This window comes from Callorhinus ursinus, unplaced genomic scaffold (assembly GCF_003265705.2).
Source record: "Callorhinus ursinus isolate GAN/ISIS: 27379988/994484 unplaced genomic scaffold, GSC_fseal_2.0 scaffold109, whole genome shotgun sequence".
Lineage (NCBI taxonomy): Eukaryota > Metazoa > Chordata > Mammalia > Carnivora > Otariidae > Callorhinus > Callorhinus ursinus.
Window position 1 is genome coordinate 43,290 of NW_027397171.1, and position 20,121 is coordinate 63,410.

At 44.6% G+C, this 20,121-nt stretch overlaps 1 protein-coding gene across 1 annotated transcript; it reads left to right on the forward strand.

Moving 5' to 3' along the window:
• Nucleotides 1-7,079: 7,079 nt before the first annotated feature.
• LOC112813473 (zinc finger protein 24-like) lies at nt 7,080-15,462 on the forward strand. Its single transcript, XM_025858530.2, has 4 exons — nt 7,080-7,780; nt 8,794-9,248; nt 9,377-9,524; nt 13,974-15,462. Exons 2-4 carry the CDS (start codon nt 8,850-8,852, stop codon nt 14,828-14,830), a joined length of 1,404 nt encoding a protein of 467 aa, XP_025714315.1. The 5' UTR covers nt 7,080-7,780; nt 8,794-8,849; the 3' UTR covers nt 14,831-15,462.
• Nucleotides 15,463-20,121: the final 4,659 nt, after the last annotated feature.

Below are 20,121 nucleotides of genomic sequence, written 5' to 3' on the forward strand. Positions count from 1 at the left end.
GATGGATCATGGAACACTACATCAAGAACTAATGATGTAATGTATGGTGATTAACATAACAATAAAAAATTATTTTAAAAAAAGAATACATATATCCAAAATGCCTTGTTACCTTGTTACCTTCTTTTATCTTCATAATATCCTTGGTAAATAATAGTTGTTATCCACATTTTATTGAAAAAATTCTGGGCATAAAGGAGATAAATAACTTGTCAGCAGTTATAAGGTTATGAAGTAAAGATTCAGGATTCTCCAGACCAACAGTTATTCATCCAGAGACCATAGTTAAACCTTTAAACTTGGTGTGTAGCACGCGGCAAAAAGTGTTTATGAGGGTTTGGCTAGAAAGGCTTTTTTTTTTAATTCATATCCCTTTATTTTTTTTATTCAAGTATCATTAACATACAGTGTAATATTAGTTCCAGGTATATAACACAATTCAACAATTCTATACTCAGCACTCATGAGTAAGATACCATAGAAACGGCTATTTTAAGGGATCATCTCTATATAAGGGTCTGACATTGGAAAAAATTTGCCATGCCTGGAGGACATGCTTCTTTCTCAGGCTTCCTCCCATAGCATCCTTTTCCAAAACATAGTATCTGTTGAAAGAGGCCTTAATTCTTAATGAATTTGCCTAATAGGTAGCCCATTAGTAGAACTTCTTATCCACAGGAGCAGTCTGAGGCCTTACTGGAGCTGAACTCACCTGGAAACCTCTTCCATATTTATTGCATTCATAGGGTTCCTCTCCTGTGCAAATCCTCTATTACTGAATAAGGCCAGGGCTTGCCCTGGAAGTTTTCTCACATTCTTTACATTTAGAGGCCTTCACTCCAGCATGGATTTTCAGGTGAACAAGATGAGAGCATTGGATAAAGGTTTTCTCACACTTACTACAGTGATACAATTTCTCCCCAGAGTGAGTGAGTTCTCTGATGTCAAGAAAGTGGGAAATGCTGAATAAAGGCTTTCTCACACTCACCACAATTACAGGTTTTTATCCGGTATGGTTTCTCCTGTGTTTAAAGATTTAAATTCTAGGGGAAATTTTTCCTACATTCATCACCTGTCTGTTGGAAGACTTTTTCATAACTGCCTTCCTTGTAAGTCTTCCCACTGAGTCCGCCAGATGTGCAGTGCCAGCCTCCAAGATGTGTTACCTACGCCGTAACACAGGGCCCCAGGGCTCAGAGTGCTCAGAGGGGTCCTGCTTCTCGGAAGGTCCGGAGCTTGGTTTAAGATCGTTTTCAGTCTTGAGATTCTAAATTTTATCTTTGAACTTGTGTTGTACATGTGAAGGACAGGACCATAGTGCCTGCACCTGAGCAGAGGGTATGTCTTGCCCTCACATTCACGTAGAGCATTTGTAATCCCCCAGGAAGACAAAATTCCAGTGGACCCATTATTCACGGGAGTTCAGTGAGACTCTAACTATGAAGGGGAGCAGAATAGGCTGCCCCAAAGTACACCACTTTGTCTTGTGGATTATGTTGAGCTGAAGGCAATCAAGACCCAGAAGACTCAGGAAAAACATCTACCTCTCCATCAACTCCTTAAAATAATTTAGATAGAGGGCCTGTACCAGAAAAAGAGCTATTACCAGACATAACTTTTTTATCTGAAAGACTTAACTGCATGCCATGGCAAACGTCTGATAACCAAACATCTCTTCTCATTATCCTGTGAATTATCCTTCCCCCTTTGAAGTCCCAGACCCCTCTCCCATTCCTTGGCTCAGGATGGCATATAAACCTCAATTGCCTGAATTGCCCATGAGTCTCATATCTTTGGGACTCCTGTCTGTACATAATTAAATTTGTTTTTCTCCTGTTAATCTGTCTTAGGTCACTTTAGTTATTAGACCAACCAAAAAACCTAGAAAGGATGAAGGGATGAAGAGAAAATTTCCTGCCCCTAAGGTACAAGGTAGGCATGTTATATCTGCACCTGAGTGAGCTGGGATGCTGACAGCCAGGTGAGACCATACTTTTTGCTGGAACCAGAACTTGCTCATAACTCAGAAAGGTGGCAAATGACAGGGTCTAAGAAACAGGAACAAGGAACCCACCATGTTCTTACTTGTGTTACTTCCCTGTGCTGGGCAGCCACTTACTGGAAATTATGGCAAAAGCGAAAGGGAAGAGAGCAACACACTGCCACCTTCTTTTTCTTTCTCCTTAGTCCTCAGCAGTTAAAGGTAGAGTAGACAGAATGTGTACCCGTCAAGAAGTGATGAGTCACCCAGTACAGCATTTCCACTGATCTGAAATACATATGCACGTAGGAACTACAAAATATGAATTGTGTATAATTTGGTGATTCCTAATGCTTTCATATTTGCATTTAAAAGTGGTATTGTACCATCTAAAGGTGAACAGCAAAATTCATAATTAAAATTTTAATTTTTGTTTAAATGACATTAAATAACAAAAACACAATGATGAGTCATGAGAGAGCCCATGGTAGGGGAAAAATAGGTTTTATATTTTAATACCTTTAACAATATGTTTTTCCTGCTTTTTGAACAAAGGGCCCCACATTTTCATTTTGCACTAGTCCTGCAGATTATGTAGCTAGTACTGCCTATGTGTATTTCTCTAAATATTTGGTTCTTTAGAGCAAACTTCTTATTGGTACTACTTTTGTCACCTAAAGTAGACAGACTGCAGATATAACTTATTATCTGAGACAGACACCTAAGGGAAAGAGCAAAGGATGATTTAAGCATGTCCCGGAATATATACTGTGGGTCAACCTAAATCAAGCACAGTCTAACAGGGTCAGTTCAAGAGAGATAACACTAACACAGTAAAGATCCAGGACACAGATGAGAACAGCAGATCTTTGGCAATGATTACACTGAAAATTATGAGAGCATTAGAGAGTTATAATGTATATAAAACACTTTCAAAAGACATCTTCATTTAACCTCACAACTCATTCCTGTAAAGTAGATATTTTTGTCCCCCATTCAGAGGTGAAGAAACAGAAGCTCACAGAAGTTAAGTAACTTGCCTGTGGTGATTTAAGATATAACAATGAATTCTTTGACACAACTCCATCTAAAAGATGGAGCCTCATTTCCCTCCCCTTGAGTCTTGGCTGGACCTAGTGACATACTTCCAAAAATGAGAATATGGTGGGAGTGGTGGTAGAAACTAGGTCACAGAAAGCAGTGCAGCGTCCTTGGTCTTTTGGATAACTCGTTTTGGGGAGAAACCAGCTGCCACGCTGTGAGGACACTCAGGCATCCTGCCAAGAGCCATGTGAGGGAAGCAACTTGAAAGCCAATCCTCAGCTTTCTTGAGATGACTACAGCCGAGCCAACATCCTTGACCACTACCTCTTGAGAAACCCAAGACCAGAACATTCTACTAAACCACTTTCAATTCCTGACCCACAGAAACTATAGATATGTTTAAGATGGCACATTTGGGGGTAATTTGTTACACAGCAATAAATATGAAAAGGGAATGACTACACTAGGAAGCTTTAGAGACCGAATAAAGAGAGTTCTCTACTGGTGCACTGTCCCTAAGACGTCTGGTAAATCACAGACTCCAGTACCAGATATTCTGATTCCAAATCCTATTTCCTCTTTACTAGATTATTCTACTCATTACAAGGATGAGAAAAGAATGATAAGAATCAAAAGGAGAATCAAAGAAAATGTGGAACTGGAAGCTGAATGAACAGAAATAGTAGTGAATTAGCAAGAGCTATGAAGTGTTAGAGTAAATCCATCACCAGAGGTCAATGCAACATTATGTGAGGGACTGAGGAGGGAGAGACAGTGGACTGGAGAAAGTGGGAACAATGGCCATTGATAATAATATGATCCAACAGAAATCAAGAAAAGAATAAGCAGGCAAATAGAAACCATCAGGGGGCACCTGGGAGGCTCAGGCGTTAAGCGTCTGCCTTCGGCTCAGGTCATGATCCCGGGGTCCTGGGATCGAGCCCCGCATCGGGCTCCCTGCTCCGCGGGAAGCCTGCTTCTCCCTCTCCCACTCCCCCTGCTTGTGTTCCCGCTCTCGCTGGGTCTCTCTCTGTCAAATAAATAAATAAAATCTTTAAAAAGAAAAAAATAGAAACCATCAGGAAAATCCGATTCAATACTGAAGTTGATCCTGAAACAAGCAACCGACAGAGTTTTTACTAAGGAGGGTGGAGACAGATCTACAATGATTTGGGAATTTACTAAATACAGAAGATCCTCAACATTTCAAGTCAGCACAAGGGACTCCAAGGATCCATGTCTCTCTTTCTCATTTGATGAGTCACAAACACCTTAAGGCTGGGGTGCTACAAGTTATTAAGCCAGTGAGAGTCCAGTTTCCACATTTCAACAAGTTTTCACTGTTCTCTGCTGATACAAAAATGCTCATTAAGGCTGATGAGTTTATTATGTAAATGTTTGTTACATTTTAGTCAATTTGATGGAGGCCATATACAGACCACTGAATTTTCTAAATTCTTTCTCCCCATATGATTCTCCTTCCCTTTCTATTCTAAGACCCACTGTCCATTTAAAGCTCAGTGACTCCCAGGAAACCTTCACTGACCTCCCCAGACCAGGGCAAAAGTATCCAGTTTTAAATTCCTGACTACACCTTTGACAAATACAAAATAGGTGTCAGGAGAAGTACTCTGGAAAGATGGTCTGACCAAAGGTGAATTCAAGGTAAATTGTGCTTCTTACCTCCTTCCAGTAGGGGACTGAATCTCTAAGACTGACAGCAAAGCTGTGTTTCCATAAGCCAGAGTTGGAAACTCCAAGACCTGTGGCCCACCATTCTCTTTAAAAACATTACCTGTCAAAGGCAACAAGCGGGGACCTGGAGAAAACTAGATACAGTTGAGCTTGTGAGGGAACCACACTGGGAATTGGAAATAGAACTTATAAATCACAAGTGGTATAACCAAGGGACACAGAGCAGGAGACCTAGGAACCAGAAGCTCATCTAGTCTTCAAGCAATGGAAAGCAGAGAGCAAGAAGTAAGAGACAGACTTGGAACCACAGGGAAGATTTTATCTCAGTAATGATCTACTCATTCCAATTTTGCATCTATGTCCCCTCACCACCATCCTCACTGTCCTACCCAGATTGCAACTCTTTTCTCACCCAGTATCCTAGATCATCAAGCTCTTTCCCTAAAGCTTCCTAGCATGCTCACTTCCTCCACATTATAGATGTTTCTCGTGCATACAAGCCTACAGCTCTTTGGATAGGATGGTCAAGAACTGCTCTAGCACCTTTATAATCTGCTCCTTAATGTGTATCTTGGACCTCAGCCTCTAACAGCAACATTCCTAGAGTTAGCCCAGAGATTTTTGGGGCCCAGACATTCGTTTCCTGCTAACATTACTACCTAAAGTACTGGCAGAAGTTCTGGTCAATAGACTTATTCCACTGCTGCCAAGATTCTTGCACCCTAGTCTGCCCCCCCCCCTTTTTTTTACTAATAGAGGTTATTTGGCTTTTGGAGACTGTATCTTAGGGATCAAGTTTGCTAAAGTCTTCAACTCCTTAGTCATCCTGATCTTGAATAGAGATAGGGTTCAGGAAGATTCCACTGAGTCTTCTGGGAGAATTCCTAAGGCAGGGAAAATTTAACATTTCCCTGATAAAATTGTCACATACCCTTGTTTTGTCTAAGGCGTCATTACAACACCGCAAAATAAAATCGTAGGCTTAGGTAGTGTTTTGTAAAGCTATACAGATTTTCTCTCCACAATGGCCAACCAAGTAAAAACATATTTACTAAGCATTTAATACAACTCAACAGATAATACAAAGATAAGACAGATCCCTGCCATCCAGATGCTGATAAGAATCCAGAAATAATACTTCTGCCTTTGGTGAGGGCAGCCTGGGTACCAGATAAGAAAGAGCAGAATTGAAAAGGAAGAAAGCAAAATCAAAGCAAAGCAATCAAATCCAGCTAAAGGACATCCGTCTTGGAACAAGTGGCTCAGTACAGCGCACAGAGGACTTAGAGGAGCTGAAAGAGAAAGCTAGAGATGTACTACCTTTCCTCCTCTAACCTGAGCTCCTTCCCCACCCCAGATGCTCATTCTCACGTATCTCAGACTCTGCAAGACCCTCAACACCAACCTCACTGTTCTATCAGTGTTCAGTTCAGTCATAACCACCTTTCCAATATATCTCTGTTCTTACAAGGGTGATCTGCTTTGTCAAAGGTCATCTATGTGTGCCGCCTCAACACTGAAGTCTTATTCATTTGTTACCTTTCAGGCAGGTTCTCTGCTAGTCCTGTAAGATAGCAAAGCGCATCAGTGGTTCTCTGCTTCCCGCTCCACCCACCAATTGAAAGAACTTCCGGAGTAGAAGCTTCTTGTACACGCCGCCGCACATCAGCGGTTCAATTTTTCCAGTACCCTGTTCCCTACCTGGGATTTCAATTTTCTCAAACTTTTTGAAGTGTCTGTAACATTCATTCTCTGCACCACTCACGCAGGAGTTGATCTGAACCCTGGAACAAATGAATTACCCCTCTGCACAAGACACAGTAGCTCAGGGATGCAAAAACGAAGAGAATAGCCTCAAGGAGCTCACTGCCCAGAACACGGTAAGAAATCCAATTACTAAGTGGTTTTTACTGTAGTGCGTACGAAAATATCAGGTTACTAAGCGTCGTAACAGCAATGCGGTGTTCCCCAATGCATCAGAACATGTCTATGAAGTATTGTCCTTTGCGATTTGGAGAGGAAATGACTTCAGAAGAGTTCAACTAGTAATCGGAGAACTCAGGATTCCCGCAGAAAGTCCCCCCGACTGCATAGCCGACGCTGTTGAGCACTGGACTGCTAGGCCAAGCGCCAGCTCGTGGCGCGTGCACGGGGGCTGCGCAGCTACTGGCAGCACCACACCTTCTCGGCGCTCAGCTCGGCTGCACACCCGTGACAGGGTCGCGGAGCCGTTTTGTCTTAAGTTTCAGGATATACAGTAAGCCCAGAAATGACGTCACCTTCGCGGCGCCCCGCGTGGCCGCGCGGCAGGAACCCCGGGGCAGAGCAGAGTCGCTCGCGTCCCGCCCGCGCCGTGCGGACTCGAGCGGGCCCCCGGGCCCCGCGCTTGTTCCTGGGCCGACAGCGGGACGCAGGGCGCGGCGCCCAGCCGGGGGACCTCAGCTTCGCCTCCGGGCGGCCGTCCTCCCCGCCGGGCAGGTGGGCCCACGTTGACGGCGCTCGGCTGGCGAGCCGAGGCCGCGGCCGGGGAGGCAGGCTCGCAGGAGCGCGAGGCGGCAGCGCCCGACCCCCGCCTTCTCCGCAGCCGCGCCCCCGCCCCTCGCGTCCCGACGGGTCGTGGCTCAGCCGCCGTCCTGGCTCGTTCTTCGGAAGGTGTGGACTGCTGCGCGTCCCCGCGGCCTGCAGGCAGAATGATCCCCGAAACTGGCTTCCTGCAAGCCCACTGCAGAATCCCCTCACCTAATCCTTAGGGCCGGGGAAACACACCTTAGGGTGTGTCTGAAGGATGCCGAGTGGGCAGCCGGTGAGAGGCGCACACAAGACACGAGAGGGGCCTCGGTGCGTGGTCCTGAGTTCTGTGCGGGGAGACCGAGGCAGGGCTCCGCAGCCAGCGCCCAGATGACGGGGTCGCGGCGAGCACTGCAGCCGGTACTGAGGTCTTACCGGGGGCGAGCTCTGAATCCAACGCCGCCCTGCCCGAGCTTACTCTCAGAACAACCCTACGCAGAAGGTTTAGTTAACCAGTTACTTTCCTGGTCTTGTTAACTGTGCTGCGGTTATGTAAGTAAGATGTTAGCGCTAGGGGAAGCTGGGTGAAGGGTATAGGGACCTGTCTGCACCCTTTGGGGAAATTTCTTTAAATTCAAAATTATTTCAAAATAATACGTTTACAAAAAAGGTAAGATTTTTACAGAGGGGGGAAATAGAGGTTTAGAGAGGTTAAGCCACTACACATAGGAGAACACGACACGGTTCAAGCCTAGGTCTCCCAGAATCCACAGCCCGCGTCCTTCGCCGTGGCCCGCCATGCTGATGAAGCGGTAGTCCGCATTTAAACAGATAGGCCCTGCTTACGTCTGCTCTTACGGGGAAAACTGAAACCGTCTACACCCACACAGCCTGCTACCGCCCTAGGTTAAGGTGACTTTACTATTCATTTGTCTACACTAGATATGACGCTATTCCACTATCTTTATCAACATGCCACTATTCCAGGAAATCCTTGCCCTAGAAGATAAAGTGGCAAATAATCATATTTGTTTCAAGAAATTAACCCTCAAAAAATCCACCTGAATGAATCTCAGACTCCCAACTTTCAATGGATAGGATCCAGACTTTTTGAAACCCTCAGCGGAAAACCTTCATCTTGTGTTCATCAGTTACTATTGTCATGATTCTTCTCCAGTCCTTCTTCTGCTTTGAAAGATCTGTCTTAAACCCCTGAAACCTCATAAATATCCTGACTTTGCCGCCCTCCCTGGGAGATACTAAGACTCTGTCAAGGTAGTGCTAGGCTTCATAAGAACAAATTCAGCTTGCCCTTATCAATGGATTGTTCTGGTGTTACTTTTGGAAAGCAGGGGTCCAACAGTATTCTCAATACAATGAAAAATGCTCTTTCTTGACAAACATTCCTTCTACTTAGAAAAAGGTTTGAATTACCTTAAACATATTTTTTTAAATTTGGGTCAAGCCTTCTTGCTCTTCTGAAATAGAAACATTAGACTTAGTAAGTTCAAGTATTTAGTCAGCGTGTGTGTGTCTCTTTTTAACTGTGGTTTCTATAACCTTAGGAGTGTTCCCTGAAAGATAACACTTGTTATTGTCCCCTCTGACCATTGGAGCTGGAATGGCTGCAGTGTTACTTCCACGGGCTCCTGAAGAGCCAGAGGGGCTCTTCAAAGGAAACAACAAAAAAGGTCCTGCCAAGGTTCAGGGATCTGGCCCACAGGGGAGCAGCCCAAAAAGCCAGGAGCTATTCCACCAGCGCTTCCGACAATTCTGCTACAAGGAGACTCCTGGACCCCGTGAGGCCTTGAGCCAGCTCTGGGTGTTCTGCTGTGAGTGGTTAAGGCCTGAGATACACAGCAAGGAGCAGATGTTGGACTTGCTGGTGCTGGAGCAGTTCCTCACCATCCTGCCCGAGGAGCTCCAGGCCTGGGTGCGGGAGCAGCACCCGGAGAGCGGGGAGGAGGCCGTGGCTGTGCTGGAGGATCTGGAGAAGGAATTGGATGAACCAGACCAGCAGGTAGAAAGGGACCTGTGCTCAGTGCAGGGATGGTTGGGAGTGGGCATCCAGGCTGATCCTTTATGGGCTCTCGGGATCATGTAGACTGTGGGCCCTTCAGATGCCCAAATGAGCCTGCTTGTTCTCAGGTTTCAACCCAGACCTGTGCACAGGAAGTGCTTTCTGAGACTTCGGAACCTCTGGATCCAGCTAAGGAAGCAACATATCTCCAGCCTCAACCCATGGAGATCCAGCTTAAGGGTGAATCTCAGGACCCTCAGCACCAACAGGATTGTGGTTAGTGTTGACACTTGGGTCAAATGGCTCCCCTGGAGACCTTAGAATCATTCATCATTGAACACATATATATTGAATACTTACTCTGTGCCAGGCGCCATGCAAGGCACTGGGTATAGTGAACAAAGCAGACGTGATCCTTGCTTTCACAGAGCTTACAAAATAAATGTACCATAACAGATTGTAGATGGGGGAAGAAGAAGGTAGTCAGAGAAGGCCCTTTTGAGGAAGTAACATGGGAGCTAAATCCCAAAAGCAGAGTAGAAAGTAGCCAGGTGAGTTGTAGAGGGGAAAGCAATGTAGGCCTAAGAGCATGTACAAAAACAGGTGGGAAAGAGGTGGGTTTGAAAGAAGGCCAGTGTGACTGGAGCATGAAGAGAGGCAGAAGAGCAGAGAGAAGGTGGTCAGGGGCCAGAACACAAGGGCTTTGTGCGAGCAGGTAAAGAGTCAGTATGTCTTTAACTTTCAGGGTATATGAGACCTACCTCTGGGTTCTATGAGAATCAGAGGAATTTAAATTCCATTATTCATGGGCTTTTTAAATTTTTCCTATAACTAGGATAAATAATAAAATAAAATAAAATTCTCCTGTAACTCAGGAACTAGACTCTATTAATCCTAGGCACCCTAGATTATAGTTGTCATTCATAGAAACCAGTTTCTCTTTAAAATGTGAAATCAGTTTTTTTCTTTCATAGCAAGTTTATTAAGTTCCTGATGTACTTTATCAGTTATTAAAAGCACCATTCTCTGGGCCAGTACCTTTCCTCTGGGTTCATTTTTATTGGAGTTCATTCTTTAATAATTATCTTAGGTTCTTTGGGTGTAGACTTAGTCTTTGCATGTCTGAAAATACCCTTATTTTGCCCTCCCCCTTTTTTAAACATATATATATTATAACATATATGTTATATATATATGTTTTATATATATATATATATTTTTTAAGTAGGCCACACGCCCAACATAGGGCTCGAACTCACGACCCTGAGATCAAGAGTTGGACGCTGCACCAACTGAGCCAGCCAGGCTCCCCTTTCCTCCCTTTTTACTCACACTTTAAAGTAAAATTCGGATCGACCATTTTCTTCTTCAGCATTTGGAAGGTCTTGCTGGTACTACTTCTAGTAGCTAGTCTTCCAGCTTCTGCTGTGTGCTATATTATCAGTGTCTAAATGCCTTTTTTATTTTTTTAGGGATACCATCTTTTCTCATTAATAGCATTTCTATTTACTCTTAACCTTTATGATGTGAAGTTTCACTAAAACGTGTGTGCTAATAGCGTTTTATTTTTACTTATCTTGCTTGGCCCATAAATGTCCTGTTGCTAAGAACCCATGTTTTTCTTCACTTCTGGAAAATTCTCAGCTATCGGTTCTTTATATAATGGGTCTTTTTATTCTTTACGTGTTTTCTTCAGGGACTCCCAGAAGACACTGGTTAGAACCTATTTATCAATCCACTCACTTCGCTGAACTACTTTTCAGACCCTTTATGCCTTTGTCTCTGTGGTACATCCCAGCGGAGTCCTTTATGTTCCAGTTTATTCTGTCTCCAGTTTGTCCATTTCTGAAATTCCTATTCAGTTTTTATATCTTTTCTTGTTTCATTTTTACTGATTTTATTTCATAATTCCGTGTTTATGTGCCATGGACGCTGTCCCATCACTTACCTCTTTCAGGTACCTTTCATCTTTTCAGGCTTTTTGATGAGAATAATTTCATCTGGATTGAATTCATGTTCCAGGTGGTGATTTTGTTAACCATCTTCCTTAGCATTCTGTTCATGTGTTTTGAAATTTTCATCTCTGGGCTCATTCTGAGTTCTTTCTGATCTGCTGTACATTCTCCCCTTCCTTGCCGAGCCGTTCCGTGGTTCCCTCTACCCGACCCCACACCCACACCAGGGCTCCCGTGATCACACACACACCGTCAGTGTCATCACAGGCTTCCAGGCAGCCTGACGGGCTTCCTGGTCGCAGAGCCGTCCACATGCTCGTGTGTGCGTGCCTGGGAGTCCCACCCAGACTCCCCATTTTCCTGTGGGCCACTGTCCATCCCTCTCTGGAGCCCAGCGGGTCCATGGCTGCAACTGTAGCTACCATTCTGTGGTTTGGTTTCCTTTCTGGTCCACAGAGAAGTTTGTCTTGTTTAGCACAGATGTGTTAGAGATTAATTTTTACTTTTATCACTCCGCATATTTGGAGCTAGATTATGAAGTTGCTGTGCCACCCTGACTAGAAGTACACCATCTTCTCCAACCTTTTTTTTTTAATATTTTTATTTCTTTAAGTAATCTCTACTCTCAATGTGGGGCTTGAACTCACGACCCCGTGATCAAGAGTCACATACTCGGGGCGCCTGGGTGGCTCAGTCGTTAAGCATCTGCCTTCGGCTCAGGTCATGGTCCCAGGGTCCTGGGAACGAGCTCCGCATCGGGCTCCCTGCTCCACGGGAAACCTGCTTCTCCCTCTCCCACTCCCCCTGCTTGTGTTCCCTCTCTCGCTGTGTGTCTCTCTGTCAAATAAATAAATAAAATCTTAAAAAAAAAAAAAAGAGTTACATACTCTACTCGCTGAGCCAGCCGGGAACCCCTTCCCCAACCTTTTTTAGTCAGTTAGAAATTATGTTTCTACACTATGATGTTTTTTAATAACAATCCATTAGTTTTTTCTCATGCTGATACGAATTTTCTGTTCTATGTGCAGTGATGTTTTGGATCCCATCCTATAGTACATTTTATATTTGCTAATGGCTCTAAAAGATTATGTTCTTTTTTTCTTTTTTAAAAGATCATATTTAGGGAGAGCACGTGTGAGCACAGGAGCAGGGGGAGGGGCAGGAGGAGAGGGGGAGAGAGAATCCCAAGTGGACTCTGCACTGAGCAGGGCCCCACGCAGGGCTCAGTCTCACGACCCCGAGATCATGACCTGAGCCAAAATCGAGAGTCAGACGCTCAACGGACTGAGCCACCCAGGCGCCCCTAAAAGACTATGTTCTTACATAAATGTGTACTTGATGTGATTTTCCTTTGAATTCTGCACACAAATGTATCTAAGGTAGCTATAACATAAAGTTTTAAAGTGCCCCAAACTTTTAAGATAACCTTATATAACCAGTAACAGGAGAACTTTCTCATGAGTGTGGCAGGGTGATCTGGTGAGGAACTACCGCAGGCCCCAGTCCTAAAAGGAGGCCTGCAGAAAGGGAAAGGCCCCTCCCACTCTGGGCAGCATTGGTTCTCAGCTCCTCCTTCATACAGTGGGAGCCCTGACACCCAGGGGGGCTGTCACTTTCCTGAGGTGGGGTGCCAGTGAACTTTGTCCCTCCTCCACAGAGAGCTCACACCTGCAGTTTGGCCATGGCTCCTGCCCCCTGTTCTCCCAGAGTATCCTTAGCTGACCCGTTTTGGCACGGTTGGCCCGTGCCTCTGCCTAGGGTTAGGTCTGATGTATACTGCCTCCTGGATCTTCAGCTGTCTCATACTTGTCTTTCCTCCCATTGCTGCCACCACCACCACCCCCCCATTTAAAAGCATATCGCTTTTCCCTGCATTATTCCTACATGGTTACAAATTCTGCCCTTCACTCTGGGCCCTAAAATGGGATTACTTCAGGGAGAATAGGCCTGAGTGGGACAATCTCACTTTTTTTCAGCAACTGTTGACCATTGAGGAAGTGGCCACATGGCCCACCCTGGAGGATGGGGGTGTTGGGACCCTGCTCAGAGGCACCTTTGTAGGAGAGTCAAGCAGGGGAATTATGGGAACATGCTTTCCTGGGGTCAGGACAGATGGGAGTCTGGGTCTGTTAAAGACCATCCTCTGTGTTCGTGACTGTTTGCCTGGGAAGTCTCAGTGGTCCACAGAGTGTAGCTTCAGGCTTGACAGACTCCCAGGTTCTCCTTTGCAAGAAGAGTAGTGATGTCTTTGGGGCCAAATCAGTTTCTGTCTGTCCCTACATGATAACAACCTTTTGTGCCCCATGTGTCTAGACTCTGATCTCCTTGCTCTCCATATCTGGAAATAGGTACTTTTCTGTGCTCCAACCCGGCATTTTTCAGTCTCCCAGAGGCCTTCGGAGCCACCTGCACAGAGCTCCTTCACGACTCCACATCAGCACTGGCCCCCATGGCTTCCTTTCTGCTCCTCCCACAGTCCTGTTCCTTCATCTCTCTCTACTCTGCTCTCCCCTCGGAACCTGCTTTCATCTCAGATCTTTTCTTCTGTTGTTGACTTATTCCTCCCTGACTTATCTCCACTCTGCTCAAATCATGCCCTGCTAGTCCAGACACTGCTAGTCCTCTCTTCCTTTGCAGTCTCCCACTTTCTTCCTCAGATGTTGTAAAACTATTTTGCTGGTATAGTTAAGCTGTGTGCTGCTAGTATATGGGTTTAATTTTATTTCCCGTATATGTCATTGATATTTGAAATCTATCCTTTTTGTTTCAGATGATGTGATCGGAACTGAGAAAGGAGAACTGATTCAAAAGCAGGAGTTTACTGTAGATATGGAGTCTCCAAAAACGTTCTCTGGCCAAATGAATGGAAAGGTCCCTGAATGTGGAGAGACCCAAGAACATGAAGGATGGACAAAAAGATATCAGAGAAACACTTCAACTGAGAAAAGATATAAGTGTGACGAATGTGGGAGAAGATTCACTCAAAACTCAAGCCTCATTAGACATAAAAGAATCCACGCTGGAGAAAGACCCTATTCATGTAATGTGTGCGGCAAAACTTTCATCCAGAGCTCTCAACTTATTGACCATCAGAGAATACATAACCGGTTAAAACCCTATCAGTGTGATGAGTGTGGAAAAGCCTTTTATTACAGTTCACACCTTGTTCCGCATCAGAGGACCCACACTGGAGAAAAACCTTTCCAATGCAATGGGTGTGGGAAAGCTTTTCACTGCAGCTCAGGCCTTGTTCGACACCAGAGGACCCACACAGGAGAGAAGCCGTACCAGTGCAGCGACTGTGGGAAGGCTTTCTGTCTGAGCTCACATCTGATTCAGCATCAGAGAGTCCACACTGGCGAGAAGCCATACCAGTGCAGTGAGTGTGGGAAAAGCTTCAGCCAGAGCTCAGGCCTCTTCCATCACCAGAGAATCCACAGTGGGGAGAAACCCTATGAGTGTGATGAGTGTGGAAAGGCCTTCAGCCACAGCTCAGCGCTGGTGGGGCACCAGCGCATCCACAGCGGAGAGAAGCCCTATGAGTGTGACGTATGTGGGAAAGCTTTCCGGCGGAGCTCACACCTCATTGTACATCAGCGAATCCACACTGGAGAGGAGCCCTGGTGATTGTCGGCGCTCATTCCTGCAGAACGCCAGAAAAGCACGGCTAGCAGAGGGCGCCACCGTGACAGTGGGGAATTCTGTGATCACCGCGGCAGTTGGCACGGCCATGTGTCAGGCCATGCTCCGGAGCCGAGACAGGTGATCCCCAGGCAGCTTACCAAACGAGCACGTCCTTCCACATGCTCGGACTTCCATCTCTGAAGCCAGGGCTCAGGAAACCTCAGTGACCCGTAAGATGGGTACTTGGGGGCTGTAGAGACAGCTGCCGCCCCCTCCCTCCTCCTCCCCCCTGTTTTCTTTGGAGTTAGAATAACGGTCTTGTCTGAAGTGTGCATTTAGAGTTAACATCTCATCTACATAAAAAAAAAATCCTGCATTTTAGGTTAACTTGATAAAAGACATCAGCCTATCAATTATCTACATGAAAACTTTGTGAATACAAAAACCACTCTGTAATCTGGGATGAACGATTTGTGCAGGTAGGAAAGGAGGGTGGATCACGCACATTCCAGTGACCCCTCACATCTTCCACCAGAGATGGCAAACGGGCCAGTGGGCTGTATTTGGCCTGCATGTGTATTTTTCCCAAATGCTATTTTCTTCAATAATATATAAAATTATTCCAAATTTTTAAAGCTGTTTTTTTAAGGTTTATTTATTTGGAGAGGGAAAGTTCCAAGCAGACTGCCCTGAGCATGGAGCCCAACACAGGGCTCGATCTCATGACCCTGAGATCATGACCTGAGCCAAAATCAAGAATCAGACGGCCAACTGACTGCGCTACCCAGGTGCCCCAATTTTTTAAAAATCTAGCGATTTCACATAAAATATGACTTTCTGGATTTTCTTAAAAAATGCGTGATGTGGCAACACTAGATGGCATATTCCCAGAAGGCAAGAGTTGACTGGAACAGATTATCACTACTGTGTGTTTAGATGCGGTCCACTGCCACACAGCTTCCTGGGGTCTCCCGCCGCTCCCTCCTCCTCCTACCTGGGTGAGCCCTGCCTGCCCTAAGGGCTTCTCGGGCTTGCGGGTTCCAGGGCAGCTTGCCACCAAGAGTTCCACCTTAGTTTTACACACCGTTCCCCAATAAGATTTTCTCTGAAGAAAGGGCTTTCTGCTAACAACAGCTTGAAGATTTAGATTAAAAAATAAGTTTAAAAGTGTGTACTTGCACACCTGAAGGTAGAGGAAAGCCACTTTAAAATTTTCCTTAGATAGAATGTATAGGTAATTATTGAAAGTCAGCTGTAGTAGCTTCAAGCCAAACCTGTGGAGACTAGTTGTTTGGGTGAGATGAGAACACCACACGTGATGGGGTTCGACACTCATGTCAGAGTGAGAAGGCCTGGGGCCGAAAGCGGAGGTGCAGCTCAGAAAGAGAAGCTTGGAGATCTGAAGCATTTAGTGACAGGAGCAGCTGTGGGAAGACTGTGGGATGAGGCCCAAATGGGAGACTGGGGAGAGGTGAGAAGAAAAAGCTATGAATATGGGAAGGTCTAGGATAAACGGAGGGAAGGAGAATGGACAGAGACACCAGGAAAACAAACTGCAAACAGGAAGCCAGAGCAAAGGTAGTGAAAACATGAAGTGAGAAAGCATGATTTAAAGAAATGGGAGTGGAGGGACGCCCGGTGGCTCAGACAGTTAAGTTCAAGGCATGATTGGAGTCCTGGGATTGGGCTCCACGTCGGGCTCTCTGCTGAGCAGGAGTCCGCTTCTCTCTCTCTCCCTCTGTGCTCTGTCTCTTGCTCTCTTGCTTTCTCTCAAGCTAATAAATGAAAGGCCCTCACCCAAATCTGAGTTCACTACTGTTTCTTTGTCACTCAGGACCCTGGCCCTGCATGGGTCTCTGAGTGTTGGGACACAGGACACTTCTCCTTAGGTATAGAAAAAGACTGTTCAACCCTGCTCAGCCTGGACTCTGCCTTCACAAAACCAGCCAAGCAGGAGGATTCTCCCCCAGGAGCAAGAATACATTTCTGGTGGGGGCCCTGGGTGGCACAGTCGGTCAAGCATCTGACTCTTGATTTTGGCTCAGGTCATGATCTCAGGGTCATGAAATTGAGCCAAGCCCCGAGTCAGTTAGGTGCTGGGTGTGCAGCCTGCTTAATATTCTCTCTCTCCCTCTGTACCACCCCGCCACCCTGGCTGGTGCATGTGCCCGCACTCTCCCCCTTCTCTAAACAAATAAATAAATAATTTTTTTTTTTAAAGAATTCATGCTTGGCCTCTCTGGGAAACTTGTAATTTACCCATTCCTCCTAAAGAGGAAAAAGTGTGTTGTGAGATAGAAATACCCATTATAAATTAATTAAGTGATGTAGCAAAAGGAAAAGTCCTTTGCAAACTCTGACAATCATGGCTGCCATTTGTTGAACGTCAGTTGTGTCCAGCATCCAGCATGTTGTATCTGATGTCAACGTTCCAACTCTTCTGTAAGGTACTATTTATTATCTCAATGTGTAGATGTAATTTATTCTTATGAAAGGTTTATAATAAAATGAAAAGTTTTTAATACATTTAAATGTTAAACAGCCTATAAAAGTATTTTTAGAATATAATGCCTAAAACAGACTTAAAATATTAAAAGTTGGAAGTAACAAAATGTCAACAGTGTATTTAGGTAATGAAAAGGGAATGAGTCTCACCTTTTCTTTCTATTTCTCTGTATATTCCAAATGGAAAAGTTAGAATTCATCATACACATGTAGTAAACACTTTTTTTAAAATTAAAATACTACAGAATTGAGTCTTTCTGGAGATGATTCTTTGATAGCCTTTTCAATTATTTCCTTAGGACTGGTTTATTTAGAGTTTTCTACCTTTTTTAAAAAATATTTTATTCTTAAGTAATCTCTATACCCAACATGGGGCTCGAACTCACAACCCCGAGATCAAGAACTGGACTCTCCACCAACTGAGCCAGCCAGGTGCCCCATAGATTTTGCTACTTCTTGAGTGAATTTTGGAACTAAGGGTTCTTTCCCTGAAAATCACCAATTTCGTTGAGATTTTCTAAAATTTTGGTAGCATACTTACTTCTTCATCTGCTATTGGTCATTTACAATTCTTAAATGTTTTCTTTCCATTGGATTTGCTGTAGGTTTGTGGGGTTTTTTGTGTTTTTTGTTTTTTTAGTTTGGATACCATTAGTTTATTATAAAAGACAGACATGAAAATTATTTACATGATGAAAGATTTCACTTCACTGGAATGAGCAGCTTCACTTCACGCCATTTTAATAATGATTCCAGTCCACATACTTCCAATGTGACCATCTCTAAATAAGAAATAATCCTTGTCATCTAGAACTACTTTGGTGCCTCCATATTCTGGGAAAAGAACTTCATCTCCAACTTTCACAATAACTGGTTGAATCTCTCCACCCTTTCCTTTAGAGCCCCATCCAACAACTACTACTGTTGTTTGCAACACTTTTCCTTGAGATTTTTCTGGAAGCATAATACCTCCTTTGATTATAGGTTTAGCCGCACTCCTTTCAACTAAAACTCCACGGAAGAGGGGAAGAAACTTTTAAATGCTTGCCTTGCCATGACTCCAGCTGCCCCAGTTCTTACAGGTTTGTGGTTTTTAATAGGCTTGTTTACAAATGTTTCATTCTTGGATCTATTAATGTCACTTTTTCTTTGTTGTAATTCATTTCCTTCTGCTTTTATCCTTATTTCTTTTCTAACCTTTCCCTTGGGGATTCCCTTCTCATCCTTTTTCTAATTTCTTGAATGCTTAGTTCATTCATTTTCTCTTTTTAAATTTCATTTTTTAAGATTTTACTTATTTATTAAAGAGAGCACACGCAGGAGGAGAGGCAGAGGGAGCTAGAAAGGGAGAAGCAGACCCCTGCTGAGCAGACAGCCTGATGTGGGGCTTGATCCCAGGACCCTGGGACCATGACCTGGGCCAAAGGTAGATGCTTAACCGACTAAGCCACCCAGGCGCCCCTCATTTTGTCTTTTTAAATAATGAAAGCAAGTGAGAATATACATCCACTGAATGCTGTTATTTTTAAACAGTCCACTAGTGTTTTTGTGGGGTGGTTTTTTGTTTTTAGTAGCTTTGGGAGATCTAAATAGAGAAGAAGAGGGCCCTGGGCGTCATACACTGGACTGCCTGCTTATGCCTCAATCATGAAGGCAGAGAGGCTTATCCAGGTAGAGGAAGGACGTAACCAAGCCAAGGACCAGGGTTTTACCAGGAAGCCTCATTCTGACTGATGTTCAACCATTCACATTTCCACAGCCAGGTGCTCCAAGGCTCTGGCAAGCTGATTGTGTGAAGTTGATGGCAGCCTGAAGCTGGGGGCATACCTGAAGAATATTCTGGATTCCTTAGGAAGTTCAGGACCTGGAGCAGGGTGTGTGTTTGGAACCTGGTGAGAAAATTTGGTACCAGAATTAGATAAGGAGGGAGAAACATGCTGGTAAGTGCACTGCCCTGAAGGAGGCGGCAGGGAACAGCTGAGCATTGTCTGCAGTTTTAATTTGCTCAGGCTATGAGGACGTTTTGCGCCACAGTCAAGGGAAGGGGTTGGCTCTCCATCATGTACTTCTAATGGAAAGAAGAGCAGAGGTTATGCTGTTTTTAAATTTCTCTCCCAGAGAGGACAGTTCTCTAAAGCTGGCTTACTTGGAAGTTACTCATTTCTGCGTTTCCTAAATGACCTTTCTAGGTTTATTTTTTAATTTTTTTAAAAGATTTATTTTTTTATTATGTTAATCACCATACATCACATCATTAGTTTTTGAGGTAGTGTTCCATGATTCATTGTTTGTGCATAACACCCAGTGCTCCACGCAGAACGTGCCCTCTTTAATACCCACCACCAGGTTAACCCATCTCCCCACCCCCTCTGCTCTGGAACCCTCAGTTTGTTTCTCAGAGTCCATAGTCTCTCATGGTTTGTCTCCCCCTCCGATTTCCCCCCCTTTATTTTTCCCCTCCTGCTATCTTTTTTTTTTTTTAACATATAATGCATTATTTGTTTCAGAGGTACAGGTCTGTGTTTCAACAGTCTTGCACAATCCACAGCGCTCCCCGTAGCACATACCCTCCCCACTGTCTATCACCCAGGCACCCCATCCCTCCCAACCCCCACTCCAGCAACCCTCAGTTTGTTTCCTGAGATTAAGAATTCCTCATATCAGTGGGGTCATATGATACATGTCTTTCTCTGATTGACTTACTTCACTCAGCATAATACCCTCCAGTTCCATCCACGTCGTTGCAAATGGCAAGATTTCATTCCTTCTGATGGCTGCACAATATTCCA